General features: G+C 42.7%; 2 protein-coding genes across 2 annotated transcripts in view; both read right to left on the bottom strand.

Moving 5' to 3' along the window:
* Positions 1-419: 419 nt before the first annotated feature.
* LOC149566622 (uncharacterized) overlaps positions 420-17285 on the bottom strand; it is a 56148-nt gene continuing 39282 nt past the window's right edge. Inside the window, exons 5-7 of the mRNA XM_089819928.1 lie at positions 3122-3275; positions 2855-3019; positions 420-1122 (exon numbers count right to left, since the gene is read on the bottom strand). Of these exons, the coding sequence (XP_089676054.1) occupies positions 688-1122; positions 2855-3019; positions 3122-3275 (754 nt within the window). The 3' untranslated portion in view covers positions 420-687. The remainder of the gene's footprint in view (positions 1123-2854; positions 3020-3121; positions 3276-17285) is intronic.
* LOC149566623 (putative mediator of RNA polymerase II transcription subunit 26b) lies at positions 12510-13335 on the bottom strand. Its single transcript, XM_089823369.1, has 2 exons — positions 13331-13335; positions 12510-13254 (listed from the first exon to the last, which is right to left on the bottom strand). The coding sequence occupies exons 1-2, from the start codon at positions 13333-13335 to the stop codon at positions 12510-12512; spliced, it is 750 nt and encodes a 249-aa protein (XP_089679495.1).

Here is a 17285-nt window from a genome sequence, read left to right as displayed (position 1 = left end):
GCAGATATGAGTGGGAAACTTTGAACTTGAATTTGAAGTCTATTTATTTGTGCCTCAGAATTGAACTGTGCTAGTCCAAGCAAATTAGAACTGAACTTTACAGCTAAATAATAGTTTTGAGGGAGGGGGCCCATTCTGAAAAAATGTCTGAATAAAGGTGCAAAAATGATGAGATAATGATGAATGTATAAAAAATGATGTAAACGAGAATAAATAGAGATGGATAGGGATGAGATCATGAGCTAAACCTAACACGTATGTTGTCAACATGTTATTATATAAGACCTTCCCATCAAGGTGGGCCCACAGCTAAATGACAAGAGTATGCTGATTCTCAGTTACAATATCAAAAAAGTGAGATAATTTAGGAAGAAAAGATTTTTCAAAGTTGTATTTGTTTGAGAAAATAAATACTCCCATTTCTTTTTTAACTTTATCAAATTCTATATCCATGCCACCTAATAGCTCATTTTAAATATCAAATACAATATTCAATTTCCCCACTTAATTACGTGAGTGGATGAACATGTTCATTGATGTTTATTTACCAAAGATGAAAACAAATCTACCAACTCTATCCTTTCATACCTTCAGAGTGGTTTGATGAGCATAGAATCTGGGTGTTTTGCCCCAGAAAAATAAATTCATTCATGTCAAGATATTTGGGAAATGATAAATATGAATGCTTCATATTGTCTTTGTGGTAGGATCAACTGGAATAGCATAAGGTGAATTCCAATCAGCATCGAAGATGTTTGTAAGCTGTGCAACAATGGATGGATCATAAGAACCAAAGCTAACTCCTGCAGTAGTGTAAAAGTAATCCCATATAAGATTGCTGGTTCCAATGTGTGCTCGAACATCACTGACTGCATATTTTCCATGGTTGACCCTAGCATACCCAGGGTAAACATTTCCCTTCACAGTTGCTGCACCTGTTGCATTGAAACCAGGCACTTGATAATACTTGATCTCCACTTTCCCAGAACATTTATTGTATGATGATGTTGAGCATAATACATTTGTGTAGAGAAGGGATTGGAGATATTGCTCTGTATCATTCAGAGTGTGAGCCCAATATGCCACCAGAAGTTTGACGGTTGCATGCTTTGAAAAAACCACCTGATAAATATGTCATTTATTGATCAGTAATTAAAACTAAATTCCTTAAGGCATGTCATGATCATCACTGACACTTGCACAGTGCAGGTAATTCTTAGCTACGTGATGCCAAGATGAATAAAATCCAATCTTACTTATTGCTAAAGCTTAAATGCTTGGGAATCTAAGTCCAACTAACATAAGGGTGGGAATGTTACAAAAACAGCTAGATCAAGGTGATTAAATTCCTCAAGCATGCTGAAAATCATGAAAATACAACACGCTATGTACTCATCTTGTGGTTGTCACTTCAGACAACATTGTTTACATTGAAACTACAGATTTCTTATTTATGTTTCTGCAAAGCCATTATATCTATGTATGAAGCTGACACATCCCAGTTCAGCACAAAGTTGTATTCCTAGATAAGGTAGTAAGATTGTTGAAAGATTGGAGTTAATGGGTGTTAAATATTGCAAAGATTCTAAAAGTGTCCAAGGGATTGATTCTGGTTGGAACGTTTAGATAATATTCTTTACTGTTACAGTATTACCTTATCTAGGTCTTTTTCCAAATTGTTACACCCCTTCTTTATCTTTAAATAGGTTTTTCACCTAGAAAATCCTCTAAATGTGTATAAATGTAGAAACAGGTTTGTATAGATGTGAGCTGCTAATCCAGCCATTTGGATATCTTAATGCTTTCTTTTTTACCCTACCCTAGTTGTAATCATCTAGATTCCACATTACTAAGTGCTTTGTATTTCAAGAGCAATTATCCGAAATGCATTATTTTTAACACAGTTATAAGGTTTTGTTTCTATTTAGACTTCCCATTGGCTTTGCAGTAATGCAGTAAGTTCTCAGGCGTGTAGTAAAAATTGAGATGTAACATATAAAGATAATTTGCTGTTCTATAGTTAAAGAACATCTTAATCTACCTCCCATACAAACTTGTTGGGTAATGACACTAACATGGAACTCATTGATGGCTAGGTGGCATCCTAGAAACAAGAAATGCAAGTAGTTTCTGGAATCTACTTTATTGGCTGACCCGACCAGAATATTACAGCAATAAAATAAGGTGTTGAACAAAAATCACCTGGATGAAAAGCCTTCCTGAGCTTTTGAGCTCTTCAATTCAGTTGCAACCACTAAAACTACTTTGCTGCCCCAAAAGTAGTCTTTTTTCCAACTTCATTGAGTCTTAATGGGATCATGTGGTTCTCAAATTGGAATACCAGTCCTTGTGCCCTAAGGACTTGCATTTAGGTTATTCAGATTGTTGTAATGAACAGAATCCAAAATTACCAAGTTTAATTCTGAGTGTATATACGTAGTATGTACAATGCTTGCAGATGAGGCATACATAATGTCACTATAATAGCTGATGAGCTATCTTGTTCTCATGGCTTCGGCATAAATTCTTATGTAAGGCAGTCATGCAGAATTTTAAACATTCTTCAAAATCTCATATTGATTGATGAACCGCCTAACAAAAATTTCAAACTACAAGCTCAAATTTGGGAAAGGCATAAACAAAATTATCTCCACCATCCAAGAACATCCATCATTAAAAATGGGAACATATTTTGCAAATAATCAATAATATCTCCACCAGAATAAAATATAGGTGTAACCATAGGAGGTATGTTCCTGTGCACTGCCAACTGTTTAAATTGCTTATTAGTTTATCACCTAAAAAAATTCATTTCGAGCAAAGATTTCAATGATCTGCATGAGTTCAAGATTACCTGAGATATTGCAGATGAAAGAGTTGGCCAGAACACTGGTTCTTTCACATACTGAGACTGGCCAAGCCAGTCCATTGTACTTATTCTCACCATTCCTTTAAATTTAGCAGATTTTATTGTATCAACCCAACCTTGTTCATCTGTTTGGTATCTGTAAAATGAAAGCTATACCAGGCACATTGCAGTTAAGTGACTAGATTGAACAGATAGTACTTAAACAAGAAAGAGTGCATCAATGGTGCTTTGCCTTCACAGATATTAGTGTACCTCAGGAGGAGCGAATGAAAGATAACTAGAATGATCTCCAGTTGTGTTCTTCTTTTTACCAGGAGTATCCAAATGCACATGAAACATGTAGGGATATTCCAAGGGAGGATAGCCTGACACTCTTGGAGTTTCAACACGGCTAGGAAGAGGTGACCTGCATGTTTGGAAATTTCAAATGATTCATAATGCCTGGAAAATCTAAATTACAAATAAAAAATGAACGGATCCTCGAATGCTCTTCTAAATTCCCGCATAATTATCAGAATCACTGATGGGAGAGATAAAACAGATATGGTAAAATATTTTTTTTCACTTTCATCCAAGAGCAGAAAGCTTATTAAATAAGAAAAAGAATATTTTCATCTTCTTCAATAGGAAGAAATGTTCATTCTTCCATTCTATACCACTACACAGTTCCATATTATTAGGTGTTCAGAGAACTATAAGTATTAATAAATTTCCATGAGTGTCTATAAATGTAATATATCAGTAGAGTGGTGGTTGATGACTAGTTGACAAGTTGTTCAACCAAGTGGAGGTCAGTTTAAACAGTAACCATGTTGCACTTACCAATGTAAAAGTAGACACTGGCATGTGAAAGATGTTGAGTTTTCTTAGGTTTGAATGCTAGCATCCCACTAGGGCTGCATTTAATTTCCTCTAGTTTCAATTATATCATATTTGACTCTATAAAAGATCATCTTATGCCTCTCATTTCCAAGATGACAACTCTAAGAGATATGTTCAAAACCTTGGAAGGTTTATATGAGTTCAACAATACAAGTAGGGGCTCTTGCATTAAGGTAGCAGCTTCATCAAGTCAAAATGGTGAAAGGAGAATCTATCATATCATTCTTGAAGAAAACCTCAGAGCTAAGGGACCAACTAAGTGCCATTGGAAATTAAGTTATGATAAAGATCTTATCATGTTAGCATTCAAAGGCCTTCCTCATTCTTGGGAGCTATTCATTCAAAGTATATGTGGGAGATCCAGCTTCCTAAGTTTGATTGTCTTCATGCTGATTAATTTCAAGAAGAATCTGGATTGACTGCAAGGGGAATAATCAAAGCTTCTTAAAATGTAGACACTCATGTTCTTGCCACTCAATTGACTAAGAAGAAAGGAGGAAAGGGAAAATTCAAGAAGGATAGAGATCATAGATCCATCTCGGCACCTAATTCTAAGAAGATGAAGAAATATCTCTCCCACATTCAATGTTTTAGATGCATTAACAAGTTTGGTCACTATGAAAGAGATTGTTTGAGGCAAACATTAATGAAGTCTCATCTGAAAGGGAAACAAAAGATGACTCCAATGTATTCCTCTTCATATCTGCATTATCAAGTAATGTTCCCAAGGATAGTGACATATGGCTTATTGATAGTGGAGCCTCTCGACACATTACAAGCTATCACGAACATCTTTTGAATTTGGTGAAAGAGTCTAATACTCATGTAATCATTGGAGATAATGCATGATATTTTGTAAAAGGGTTTAGTGCTACATCACTCAACCTAGAATCTTGGATTTCCCTCATTCAAGTGATGTCTTATTCGTACTTGGAATCTAGAGGACAAAGGCTATCAAGCAACATTTCAAAAGGAAGAGTTTTTGTCTAGTCAAACTCTAGCATCAAGATTGCACGAGTGATTGGAATCGGCATGAGAGTTTGTATAAGCTTTCTACTCATCCAATCCAAGCTCTTCTACATGACTCTTCTAGGAGACTTGGGCATGCACACAGGGCTCTCCCAACATTAGAGAAGATGGTTAAAGGTATGCCTAAACTTAGTCCTAAAAATGATAGTACTTATAAAAGTTGTGCCATGGGTAAAAATACTAAAAGTCCAATTCATGATTGTTAAAACTAGGATAAAAGGAGTATTAACCTTGTACAGTTTGCTTTATGTGGTCCAATGTCTACAACATCCCTAACTGGATTTTTGTATTATGTAACCTTCATTGATGTTTACTCTAGGAAGACCTATATTTATTTCCTAACGTCTAAAGAGTCTAATGAAGTCGTAAGTAGATTTAAAGAGTTTAAAGCTCTAGTAGAAAACTTGTTGAAAAGAGAATGAAAGTTTTGAGATCTAATAATGGAGGAGAATACACCTCTAGTAACTTTCATAATTTTTGTATTGGGACAAGAATTAAGAGGGAGTTTTGTGTCCCTTACAACCCACAGTAAAATGGGATTGGAGAAAGGAAGAGAATGTCTATTATTGAAGTTGTGAAAACCACGATCCATGATTAAGACCTTAAAACTTTTCTTTGGGAAGAAGCTTCCAATACTATAGTATATGTTCAGAATAGATATCCCTATTCAATATTGCAAAACATGACTCCAAAAGAAATCTTCTCAAGGGTTAAGCCTAATATCATCCATTTGAGAATCTTTGGTTGTCGACTGTATGTTCATGTACCAAAAGACGAAAGAACAAAGCTGGAGCCTTCTGGCAAGACATGGATATTTGTGAGCTACAGTGAAGAATCCAAGGCCTACAGGATTTACTTTCCTAGTCAGAAATCAAAAGAGGTAAGAAGAGATGTTACATTGAATGAATGAATAAATTTTTAATAGTGTCCACGAGGCCAGGCAGCCTATGGGACCATATGCATGTTCTTTACAAAGTTATCCCGCTTGCTATGCATTTGCCTCAGGATACTAGCTACCTTGTGTAGTTTGGTTCCCACAAAGAGTTGGTGTAACTAGCCCTCCTTCAAAGTATCCTCGTATTTAACTCGAATATCTTGGTATGCAATGCATTCATATATAAAGTGTCACTCTATTTCAACATATCCTTTATTGCAAAAGATGCATGTTCTTTCTTCCCATGCCTCCTTGGGTACTGTCCATCTACCTGTCTCACATCGCAGATGATGGGATCTCGTTCTTAGCTACACAATCAGCATCCTATTTTTACCTTTCATGTCTATCTGTAGGTAGTCTTTAATTTCATGACACCACGTGGGGTTGAACTCTTTCACATAGTGTCTTTTTTCTCCCCATTTGTTTTGTCCACATGGCAGTTTTAAATTTTTCCAGCACATAACCTTTTAGCCCTTCATTTGTGTTGGGTTGCTCTAGGATGTCAATGTCCCACTTAACCACTTTTCATTCTGTTTCATCCATGTTTTCTTTCTCTTGTCTATTTCCTCTTTAACCACCATCTTGAGCTAGGGTTGATCATTCATATTTTCAACCTTGTTTAGATAATTTAACAAACGAATAATCGTAGAGGCTTCCATCGGGAACATTCCTGCTTCCGCCAAGAGTATCTCATTAGCTATGGTTGATTTCACTTTAAGTGTAGTAATGATAAGGTGCTTTTGTATTCTTTCTATCTGCTTCTGTCAGCCGACTGGATGGTCCTGGCGGTGTTTCTATAGCCAACGGAATGATTGTCGTCGGTGTTTTGTATTTTGTAGCCAACGGGTAAATAGTTTGTAGCGGACATAATGTTTGTGGCCGACGGACTCCTTCGGGAAGGTTTGGCGGATAGTATTTATATCTCGTATGGGATCATTGTAAATCATCATTAATCATTGATCTTATGAAGCATATTGTATGTCTGGCATATGCGAATATAATTATAGGAGTTTTCTGTTCGTGTTCTATGGTCTGTATGCGTTCATTTTACCTGTACGGTAAACATTTGGCGCCGTTGCCGTATGAACCTAGAAGGTGGGAGGAATGAAGATTAATGCCATATTAGCTTAACAAAAATCGGAATAAGGTCAAGGGAAAAGATGGAATCCGTACTGCGCAAGAGAATTTAATTCTGGCACAGCAAGCCGAACGTCGACAGAGATTTCAGAAGATTGCCGATAGAAATCGGAGCGCCGAAGAATTGTTGGAGGAGACTTGGCAACGGGTGGAGCTGGTGGAAGAAGCGCGGGAGGAGTTCTTGAATTTGTGTTCACCGAGGGAAGAAAATTCAGATGGAGAGCATCAACTCGCATGGCTCGCAGTGCCGAGGGAGCACAAGCGTGGAGTGACCTCTTCGTCCGGGATAGACTTCCGCGGGAAACAACTTCAGAAGATCCTTCTTCTTCAACAAGGTTCGCAGCTGTCGAGACCTCCGGTGTGGGAGTGCAGACCGCCGGTGTGGGAGTGCAGACCTCCGGTGTTGGAGTAAACAGGGCCAATGTTGCAGGACCCAGTAACGCCTCTCTACCAAATTTAGTTGTGATGGCGGAACCCAAATAAAAGTTGTTGAAGTTTGAGGGCGATAGTACAGCCAACCCCATCCGACATTGTAAGACATGTGAGACAATCTGGCAGGCAAATGGAATCACAGTTGCCAACGAATGGGTCAGGCAATTTTCGGCAACCCTACAGGGTGTGGCGATTGATTGGTTTTCAGATACGGATCCACAAAAGCTAAATAGCTGGGATAACATTAAAAAGGAGTTCCTGGCGGAATTTAAACTCTTGCGGGATGATAATGAAATCGTAGCAGAGATTTTCAATCAAATAGGGGAAGCACGAAACTGTCCGCGTCTATGCCAGGAGATTAAAAGACTTAATAAACAAAATGGAAAGCAAGCCGTCGGACGGATTGCAGAAAAGATGGTTCGTGGACGGCCTACGCTCAAAGTTGCGGAGGAAAATGAAAATTGTGCCACCGTCGTCTTATGCGGATGCGTATAACAGAGCACTGGACCTTGAAAGTGAGCAAAAGACAAAGAAGAAGAAAACTAGCTCCTCTGATTCTAATGACGACGAGCCTGTCAAAGATGATAGCAACGACGACGAAGGCAGCAGCAAGAAGGTTCATGCCCTACAGAAGGATATGGTTCGCATGATGAAGGAGTTTTAAAATATGCAGAAGGAGCCAAAAGGGAGTGAACTGTGGTGCACAGAATGTAAGACCAATGGTCATACTAAAGGATCGTGTCCGAAGAACCAATTTTGTGACATTTGTCAGATCATGGGCCACTCAACAAAAGACTGTCCCTTTAACATGAAGACAAGAGGATCCCCGCAAGTGCTCCTTGCACAGGAAGCTTCCCCGTTGGATAGTAGTGAAAACACGAATATCGCTGGTGCTACATCTGGAGGATACAGGAATAACCGGCATGGACAGAACAACAACAACAATAACAATAACAATACCAACAGAAGCTGGATCTAGTATGATGCCAACAAACGGCCGATCGTACAATGTCGCGCATGTAACTTGTGGGGGCATTTTGCACGGGAGTGTCCAACAACGAGTACACCCAAACTATTGTGTCGATGGTGCGGTCCCGGCGATCACGATGACTCTAAATGCCCAAAATCCGGAGTTAACCTGATTACTGTCGGGACGGAGGAGGAAGAAGTTCTGGCAATTATGCTGAAACAAGAAAAAGAATACCCGGATCCCGCTGAAGAAAAGAGGAAATTTGCAGAAGCATGGGCAGAGGTTGAAAAAGTATCCCAAGCAGCAACACCTCCGGACACCGCCAACACTTCCGCGAGGAATTCCGTAGAACAAAACATAGTATGGCAAATTTTGCAGATGGAGGTGCGAATAAAGGTAAATGATTTGCTTCTCACCATGCCTCAACTCCGATCTGCTCTTTCAAATATTGCAGAAGAATCAAGTCAAGGGAAGGAAAAGTCATCGGGAGAACCAAGTCGAGGGAAGGAAAAGGAGATTGATGTAGGCGGAGAAGATCAGATGTTGCTGGCGCTGACATCTGGACGGCACCCCGTAGTCGTCGAGATGGGGATCCTTGGACATGTTCTCACGGACATAATCGTTGACGGAGGGTCCGGCGTAAATGTATTTCCGGAAGAAACTTGGAGGAAACTTGGACAGCCGACATTGTGGCCTCTGAGATTTCAGCTGCTGACCGCTAATCAACATGGCATTAAACCGTTGGGTATTCTCATGGCACAGCTGGTAACCATTGGCACTCAGCCGTTCTTGATGGATTTCGTGTTGATTTCGTTGAAGAGGAAAGGGTACGATGCCATCCTGGACCGCGGATGGCTTATCGAAGCAAGAGCCCGACACAACTGGAAGAACACCTTATCACTGGAAAGTAAAGGCCGCCGATTTGTCATTGATCTGCATACCCAAATGGTAGGGGAAGAGGCCATGTCATCAGATTCTGAGGGAGAGGAGGATGAAGGTAGACAACGGATGGAACCGGATCAGGAGGGCGTCCTCCGATTGGACAGGGGATCAATAGATGACGACTTGGATTCCGTCAACAGTCTCTACCACTGGCAAATGGAGGACTATGAATTATTTCACAGCTGCAATGTTTTGTCGATTGAGAATGAATATCCGAAGGAGTTTACTGAAGTAAAGGAGGGGGAGGCACCGTTGGATGTTACACCTGCCCATGCATTCAGTAAAGGGGAGACAATCAAGTATAATGAAGCTACGCTGCAAACAATGAATTTGGGGGATGAGGCAGAGCCGAAGAACATACTAGTCGGAGATAACTAGGATCCAGTACTCAAGGCCGTGGCATTCAAGATACTTTTGGAATACAAGGATGTGTTTGCAACTTTGCATGGACATACAAGGACCTCAAGGGAGTACTGCCGGAATTGTGTATGCACCACATCCCGCTGGTGGAGGGAGCCGTACCTGTACGAAAGCGACCCTACAGGATGAACAAGAACTATGCGGCACGGGTTACAGAGGAAATCAACCGGATGCTGGAAGCTGGCATTATCTTCAAGGTACAGACCAGCGAATGGGTGTCGCCAATAGTCATCTCATTGAAGAAAGATACTACTCAGATCCGGATATGCGTCGATTTTAGATGCCTGAATGCAGTGACAATCAAGAATCCTTTTCCAATTCCATTCACAGATAGCATTCTGGAGGTCGCAGGACATGAAATTTACTCCTTTATGGACGGGTTCTTCGGATACAATCAGATTTCTATAGCGGAGGAGGATAAGTTGAAGACAACGTTTGTCGTCGAAGATGGAGTCTATGCGTACAATCGGATGCCATTTGGGTTGTGTAATGCGCCGGCCACATTCCAGTGGATTATACTGCATATCTTCAACAGGATGTCCGTGGGAAACTTCAAAGCCTTCCTGGATGATTGGTCAATATTTAGCACGGAGGACGGACACCTGGCAGCACTTGGTGAATGCATGGAGAGATGTCGCAAAGCCCCGCTAGCGTTGAATCCCAAGAAGTGCACATTTATGGTTCCGCACGGAAGACTGCTCGGACACATTGTCTATAAGGGAGGGTTAAAGATGGATCCTAACAAGGTGAGAGTCGTTCTTGAAATGCAGCCATCTACTAATGTGACGGAGGTAAAATCTTTTCTCGGGCATATAGGTTATTACAGGAGATTTATTAAAAATTTTGCCAAGTTGTCCCAACCGTTAGATAAGTTAACTTGCAAGGAAGAATCATTTAGATGGGATAAAGAGCAGGACGAGGCATTTGAAGGACTAAAGGTACGACTGGCTACGGGACCCATCCTGGCATATCTGGACAGGAATAAAGAGTTTCATGTTCATGTGGACGCCTCCAACTATGCAATCGATGCAACCCTAGCATAGACTGGTAACCACGGACTGGATCACCCGATATACTTTGCCAGCCAGTTGTTATCAAAGGCCGAGCAGAACTACAGCATGACTGAAAGAGAAGCGTTGGGAATGGTCTATGCTGTGCAAAAATTTCGTCATTATTTGCTTGCTACACCGTTTGTGTTCTATGTTGATCACCAGGCCCTGTTGTACATGATTAATAAATATGTCATCCAAGGGAGGATCAGTAGATGGCTACTCCTGTTGCAGGAATTTACTTTCAAAACCATTGTCTGGCCAAGAAAGAAACATGTCAGTTTCGACCACTTGTCGCGGATCAAAACAGGGGAACCAACAAAGGGTGTGAATGACGACTTCCCTGACGCGCAGCTATTTCAGATTGGGGTACTGCCGGAATGGTACAGGAGTATTGGTGAGTACCTATCAACAGGACAGTTTTCCACTGGGATGTCATCAAATGATAGGCGCAAGTTGATAATAAGGAGTCACACGTTTCAATTGATCAATGGATTGCTCTACAAAATGGGGTCGAATCATATTCTTCGGCGATGTGTGTTGGAAGAGGAGATACCGCAAGTGTTAAAAGAAGCACATGAGGGTCCCGCGAGAGGACACATGGGGCCCGACACCACTGCATGGAAGATATTGCTCACAGGTCTCTGGTGGCCGACGGTGTACAATGACGCGCGGGAATGGGTCATCGGATGTGACACTTGCCAACAGGCGGGGAAGCCACTCAAGAGAGATTTCATGCCACTTAACCCCTCCCATGGGCAGGAACTTTTTGAGCGGTGGGGATTAGATTTTATTGGACCACTGAAGGTGAGCAAGACTCGACGGTGCCGATACATCATCGTTGCAACGGAGTACCTGACCAAGTGGGCGGAGGCACGTGCGTTACCAGATAACTCGGCCGTCAGCACTGCGAAATTTATTTATAAACAGATCATTACCAAGTATGGAATCCCGTTACAATTAACAAGTGATAGGGGAGGTCATTTTGTTAATCATGTCATCCGCTTGCTCACCACCTAGTTCAAGATTTATCATTCATTGTCAAGTCTGTATTATCCAAGAGCAAATGGACAGGTCGAGGCTACCAATAAAATCTTAGTATCCATCATCTACAAATCCTGCGCGGTTGAAGGTGCTGATTGGGAGGAAAACTTACCCACTACCCTGTGGGCTTACCGCACGATGTACAAAGTGACGACAGGGCACACACCATTCCAGTTAATGTTTGGACAGGAAGCGGTGGTCCCAGCGGAATTCATGATCCCGAGTTTGCGAGTAGCTCTAGAAACAAACTGGATGACGTAGAAAGTTTACAGCAGAGGCTAAATAATTTGAATGAATTGGAGGAGAAGCGATTGCTGGCGCAATGGGCAACAGAAGTCACACAGAACAGACGCAAGGTCTGGCATGATAAGCATCTCAAATGCAGCAGGTTCCAGCCGGTACAGTTAGTATTAAAATACGACGGCTGCAATGAGATAAAACTAGGGAAGTTCAAGGTTCGGTGGGTTGGACCATACCAGATCCGAGAGGTTGGCGATAATGGAGCAGTCAAATTGTTAACCTTGAATGGGGAAGAGGTCCTTCAGGCAGTCAACGGATCCAAATTAAAGCTCTACCATGTTAGAAAGATGCCGTCGTCATTGTCGTCATCAAATGCCCAGAGGATGACCCTGTTGTCATCGTCATTCGAAAGTGGCAGGACTTCAATGCCAAATTAAGATGCTTCATATATATTGAAAAAAAAAAACAAAAAAAGGGGCCCGTGGGCAGTCTGTCCGTGGGTGTAAAAAAAGGCCCTACGGGCAGTCTGTTCGCGAGTGTAAAAAAGGCCCTGCAGGCAGTCTATCCGTGGGTGTAAAAAAAAGCAAAGGCCCCATGAACAGTCTGTCCGCGGGTAAATGAAAAGCCCCGCTGATTAGCATCCCTTTTTAAGTAATTTTGATCATCATCCATACCATCAAAGAACTGAGATATTTCTATTGAAGTGGTCTGTGTTGCCAGAAAGGCAACGTCCTCCAGTGGAGGAGAAGGTAGTCCATTTTCATCATCAGCAGTTGTGGGTGAAACAGAATCCGTTGAGGTTCCTGCTATTGCAGCTACGGCAACATTTCCGGCAGTTTTCATCCATTCATCTGCAAGCTCTTTCCAACTACTGACAAGTTCCTTTGCCATAGAGCAAATAGTTTTTGACTTGTGCTTCCGCAACCTATTAACCTTCCTACCAATGTCAGTTGCCTTTAAAATTTCAACAGACAATTGCATCAGCTCCAGTCTCCTCAGTGACTCAATTAGCAAACTATCGAACTCATCGCGGTTCGCAAGAATGTCTTTGATCCTGAAGACCTCTCTGAGAATTTCGGATTCCTCCTCAATTCCCTCTGTCAGAGCTTCAGCCTCGTCATAGCTATAATTGCTGATCCTATTCCTATCTGTGTCATCAGCGTCATCACTACTACTGGTGACCTTAGTATTGTTGGAACCCTTACTAGTATTGTGGTGGGAGAGCAGGGCATTCAATTCGAACCTCACAACAGCAAGAAAATTGATGAGTTCACATTCTCCTCCAGACGGGATTCTTCGCCAGATACTGCAAATACACTTTGCACATATTTCTCTTTCGCAAACGGGCTGCAGGGGATTGGATAGGCAATTTTCCACGGCACTTCATTGGGTTGCCGCAGGAGTAAGCAGAACTATATAAGAAATAAGAAATAAGAGGCCACCTTGATATGGAATTGGCAGGCAAATGGAAGCCGTGGAAGAGTCAGCTAGCGGCAAATATGGACAAAAATTCAAAGGTTTTGGCATCGGGGGTTCGAGTTGCAGGTCCCTCGAGTTCTAGTAGCAAGAAGCAGAAGACCAAGGAGGAAATCACTTATCTCACCATCCAGTTCGAGAGTCTTAGTGGGAGCGAATGCCGGAGGTGGTGGCAGGAGACCCCGGAGGCAAACCAGATTAAACAGATTCTGATGCGAGCACAGGTACATTGGGCCATCCAGCTTCCCATCTTTTCCATCCGGTTGTTCAAATCAGTATTGCGCACCATGATAAAGACATATAGCGCCTGGAGCAAAACAAGTACATTCCTGTACAAGAAGCAGCAGATGACGGTGTCCTTTAAACCTAGAGATTTCACTAGGATTTTTGGCATCCCTGGCCTCGAAGGGAGGAAAGTGGAAATCAAGAACCATAAACTCTCACGGGAACGGAAGGAGCATTGGATAGATCTAGTGTGTCGGGACCTTACACTCGTGGAGCGGGAGGTAGCGGTTCAGGGGTCAAAGTGCAGAGGGCTTCGCAGGGACTTTATTCGAGAGGGTCACTGGCGGTGTATCATGGACGTCATCAAGAGCAGGTTGACAGGTGCCACTCAAGCTTCAGATATAGCATTGCCGCAGATTTTGTTTATGAATGGTATCATGCAGGGAGTGGTATATGATTGGGCCTCAATCCTGGCTAACAGGATGGAGGAGTTTATGACCCTTCAACAGCGAACATTTTTTATGCCGCACCATGCCATCGAGCTATATCTGGAGGCTACAGCTAGCCAAATTCCACTGGATGATTTTGAGGCTCCTCCAAGAGGCAAGTTGGTAGACGGAGAGCCTCCCATATTCTATTGGCGACACTTGAATACAGGAGGATCAGCAGCAGGCCACAAGAAAGTACTCCACGGACTGGATGCTTCCGGAGAGATAGATAGGGGATTGGAGGGCACTTCGGTGAGTGATGGGGCTGAGACCGTGGAAGAAGAGGCGAGCACTTCGGCAGAAGTTGGCGGTGAGGCAGCGAGTAGTGGGCCCACATTCTTTACCCCTCCTCAGCTGTCAACTTCGGCACATTTGACTACCTTTTCGACAGTCATTCCATCGTTTGGCCAGCGCCATGCCTCGGTCCTCATGACTCCTCCAACGGAGGCCGATGTCCCATGGACAATGATGGAGATGGTCCCACAGACAACGACAGATGTTGTCCCGTGGACAGTCGTCGAGATACTGCCGACAGTTGTAGTGGAGGTGATTCCAGTTGTACTAGCAGATGTCATCGTCGCAATCTCACAAAGAGCACAGTTGCCACCACTGGACCCTGAGCCGCAGGTTCGGTTGGATGTCATTGATTGTGATGCAGTTGTCACTGTTTCATCATCTATTTTAGCAGAGGCCGAGTCAGCCCAGCCAGTACCGGAGGAGAACATGGAGCTCGCGCAATCAGACCAACCGGAGGTGATGGATAGAGCTAGTGTGTTTTTGAGGCAGCAGTTCCGACTCACCCCTACCAAGTGGGATCCGTCCATTCAGTCTCCTAGGCGTTCAGGAACATCACCAGCAGTACCAGAGCCTCAGCTTCAAGAGGAGGAAATGCCGCATGCTGTGGTTGCGCCAACAGCAGAGGAGGCGGCACCGGATGTGGGCATGGCTCCCGCTGATGAAGAGGAGAAGAGTGATGTGGAATGGTCATTGGAGGACTTCGCCAAGGAGGATTACAGGTCGGATGAGGACAGGTGCAGGGATTACCTCAGGACTATGAAGTCTGCGTTGAAGAAGGGGCACGATGTGGCAATTCAGGCTCTGACTCGGCAGAGAGAGTGGCATTTGATTCGAGCATATATTCATGGGGTTTGTCCTCAACGATTTCAGACTTTTTTTGTAGACAGGGGTTGGCCGGCGGTGGAGACAGCTGAGATGTTGGCAGATTGGGCTACTAAGCCGGAGTTGGGACCCAGTGACACCCCTCTAATGAAGTTGGCACATTAGATTGTGGGATTGTACAAGGATGTTTACTATGCCCGTCGGCGTGCGAAGGCAGACAGGATTGCAGCAGAGAGATCATTGGTAGCTGAGAGAGAGGCTAGAGAGAAGCTAGCCGCCGACTTGGCCGACCAGCAGGCAGCATGGGCCGCAGAGCGGGCGGCACTACTGGCAGATATGGGAGCAGTGGTGCAGGAGAGGGACGTGGCTAGGCAAGGTACAGAAGCAGCTGTCTGAGATAAGGATGCGGTTGAGCACGAGATGCAGTTAGCTAGGAGGCAGGCTATGGATGCTGCGCTTCTTCTAAAGGAGGCCATCGAGGTTAATTCTCAGATTCAAACAGATCTCCACATCAGGACAGAGCAAGTGTATGAGTTACGTCGCCAGCAACACTCTTCTGGGATGCCCCCTTCTCTCTAGTATTTCTTTTGTTGTCTGTAAGTTGTCTCCTAATTTAGTTAGTCATCAGGAGACGACTGTTCTCTTTGGGGGGGATGGTGTCAGCCGATTGGATGGTCCCAGCGATGTTTCTGTAGCCGACGGAATGATTGTCGTCGGTGTTTTGTATTTTGTAGCCGACGGAATGATTGTCGTCAGTGTTTTGTATTTTGTAGCCGACGGGTAAATAGTTTGTAGCAGACAAAATGTTTGTGGCTGACGGACTCCTTCGAGAAGGTTCGGCGGGTAGTATTTATATCCCGTCTGGGATCATTGTAAATCATCATTAATCATTGATCTTATGAAGCATAATGTATGTCTGGCATATGCGAATATAATTAAAGGAGTTTGTTGTTCGTGTTCTATGGTCTGTATGGGTTCATTTTACCTGTATGGTAAACAGCTTCCATTTGTGAACGGTTAGGCAGCCCTCCCAAACCTCACAGCCATACAACACAACCGGAGTGACCAACAACCCAAAAAGAGTTTTTTTGGTTTTCCAATCCCAGAGTTTCGCCTGCCTACACGTGTTTTGCAACAAAAAGCATGCCTTCCATCCTCTTTGTATCCGTTTGATTCTACAAGTTTCCCAGTTGAGTTTGTTGTTAAAATCTATGCCCAAATACTTATATTCTTCCACAATTTCTAGAGTATTTCCTTCTAAATGAAAATCAACTTGTTGTTTCTTCTTCAAAGAGAAGATCATAATTTTAGTCTTGCTAGTGTTCGTTTGCATCCCCACTTCTTGGCAAAAATCCGACAATGTTCTCAGTTGTTTTCTTAAATCCTTAGTTGTTTGAGCTATTAGAATGAGATCATCTGCATATAGGAGTAGTTTAATCATGTACTTAGCAAGTTGGACTCCCCCTCCCGAAGTTTTGTTTAGCTAGTCTTCTAATTTGTCAATATATAATCCAAATAAGGTGGGTGATAGGGGGCAACATTGTTTTACACCAATATCACTGCCAAACCATTCAAATATGCCATCTTTTGTTCTGATTCTAGCTCTAACCTATTCATAAGGCCTATGGACAGCCACACAAAGCTCGATTGGTACTTTGAGGTCCTTGATGCGATTCCAAAGCTTGTCTCTGGGAACTGTGTCAAATGCTTTTTTGAAATCAACAAAACAACAGAAAGCCTCTTTGTCCTTGATAGCCCAAACTTTCTCAATGAGGTGTCTAAGGGTGATGCAGTGATCGATAGTGGAGTATTTTGGTCTAAAGTCAGCCATAGATTCTATGCTCTATCATGCCCCCAAATAATCTACCAAGGAGTGGGTTTGCCATGATCGTATAGTAGTTAGATGGATTATTGCTATCTCCACTCTTATGAAGAGGTATAACCACACTGGTGGTCCAGCTTGTTGGGAAGCCACTTTGATTCACTTTGTTGAAAATATTTTGGATGTGAGGAGCAAGGAGTTCCATTC

This window comes from Cupressus sempervirens, chromosome 3, assembly GCF_028749045.1.
Source record: "Cupressus sempervirens isolate cs-2001-9-10 chromosome 3, ASM2874904v1, whole genome shotgun sequence".
Lineage (NCBI taxonomy): Eukaryota > Viridiplantae > Streptophyta > Pinopsida > Cupressales > Cupressaceae > Cupressus > Cupressus sempervirens.
The sequence above is the reverse complement of the archived record's forward strand: the minus strand, read 5'-3'. Positions and strand labels throughout refer to the sequence as shown.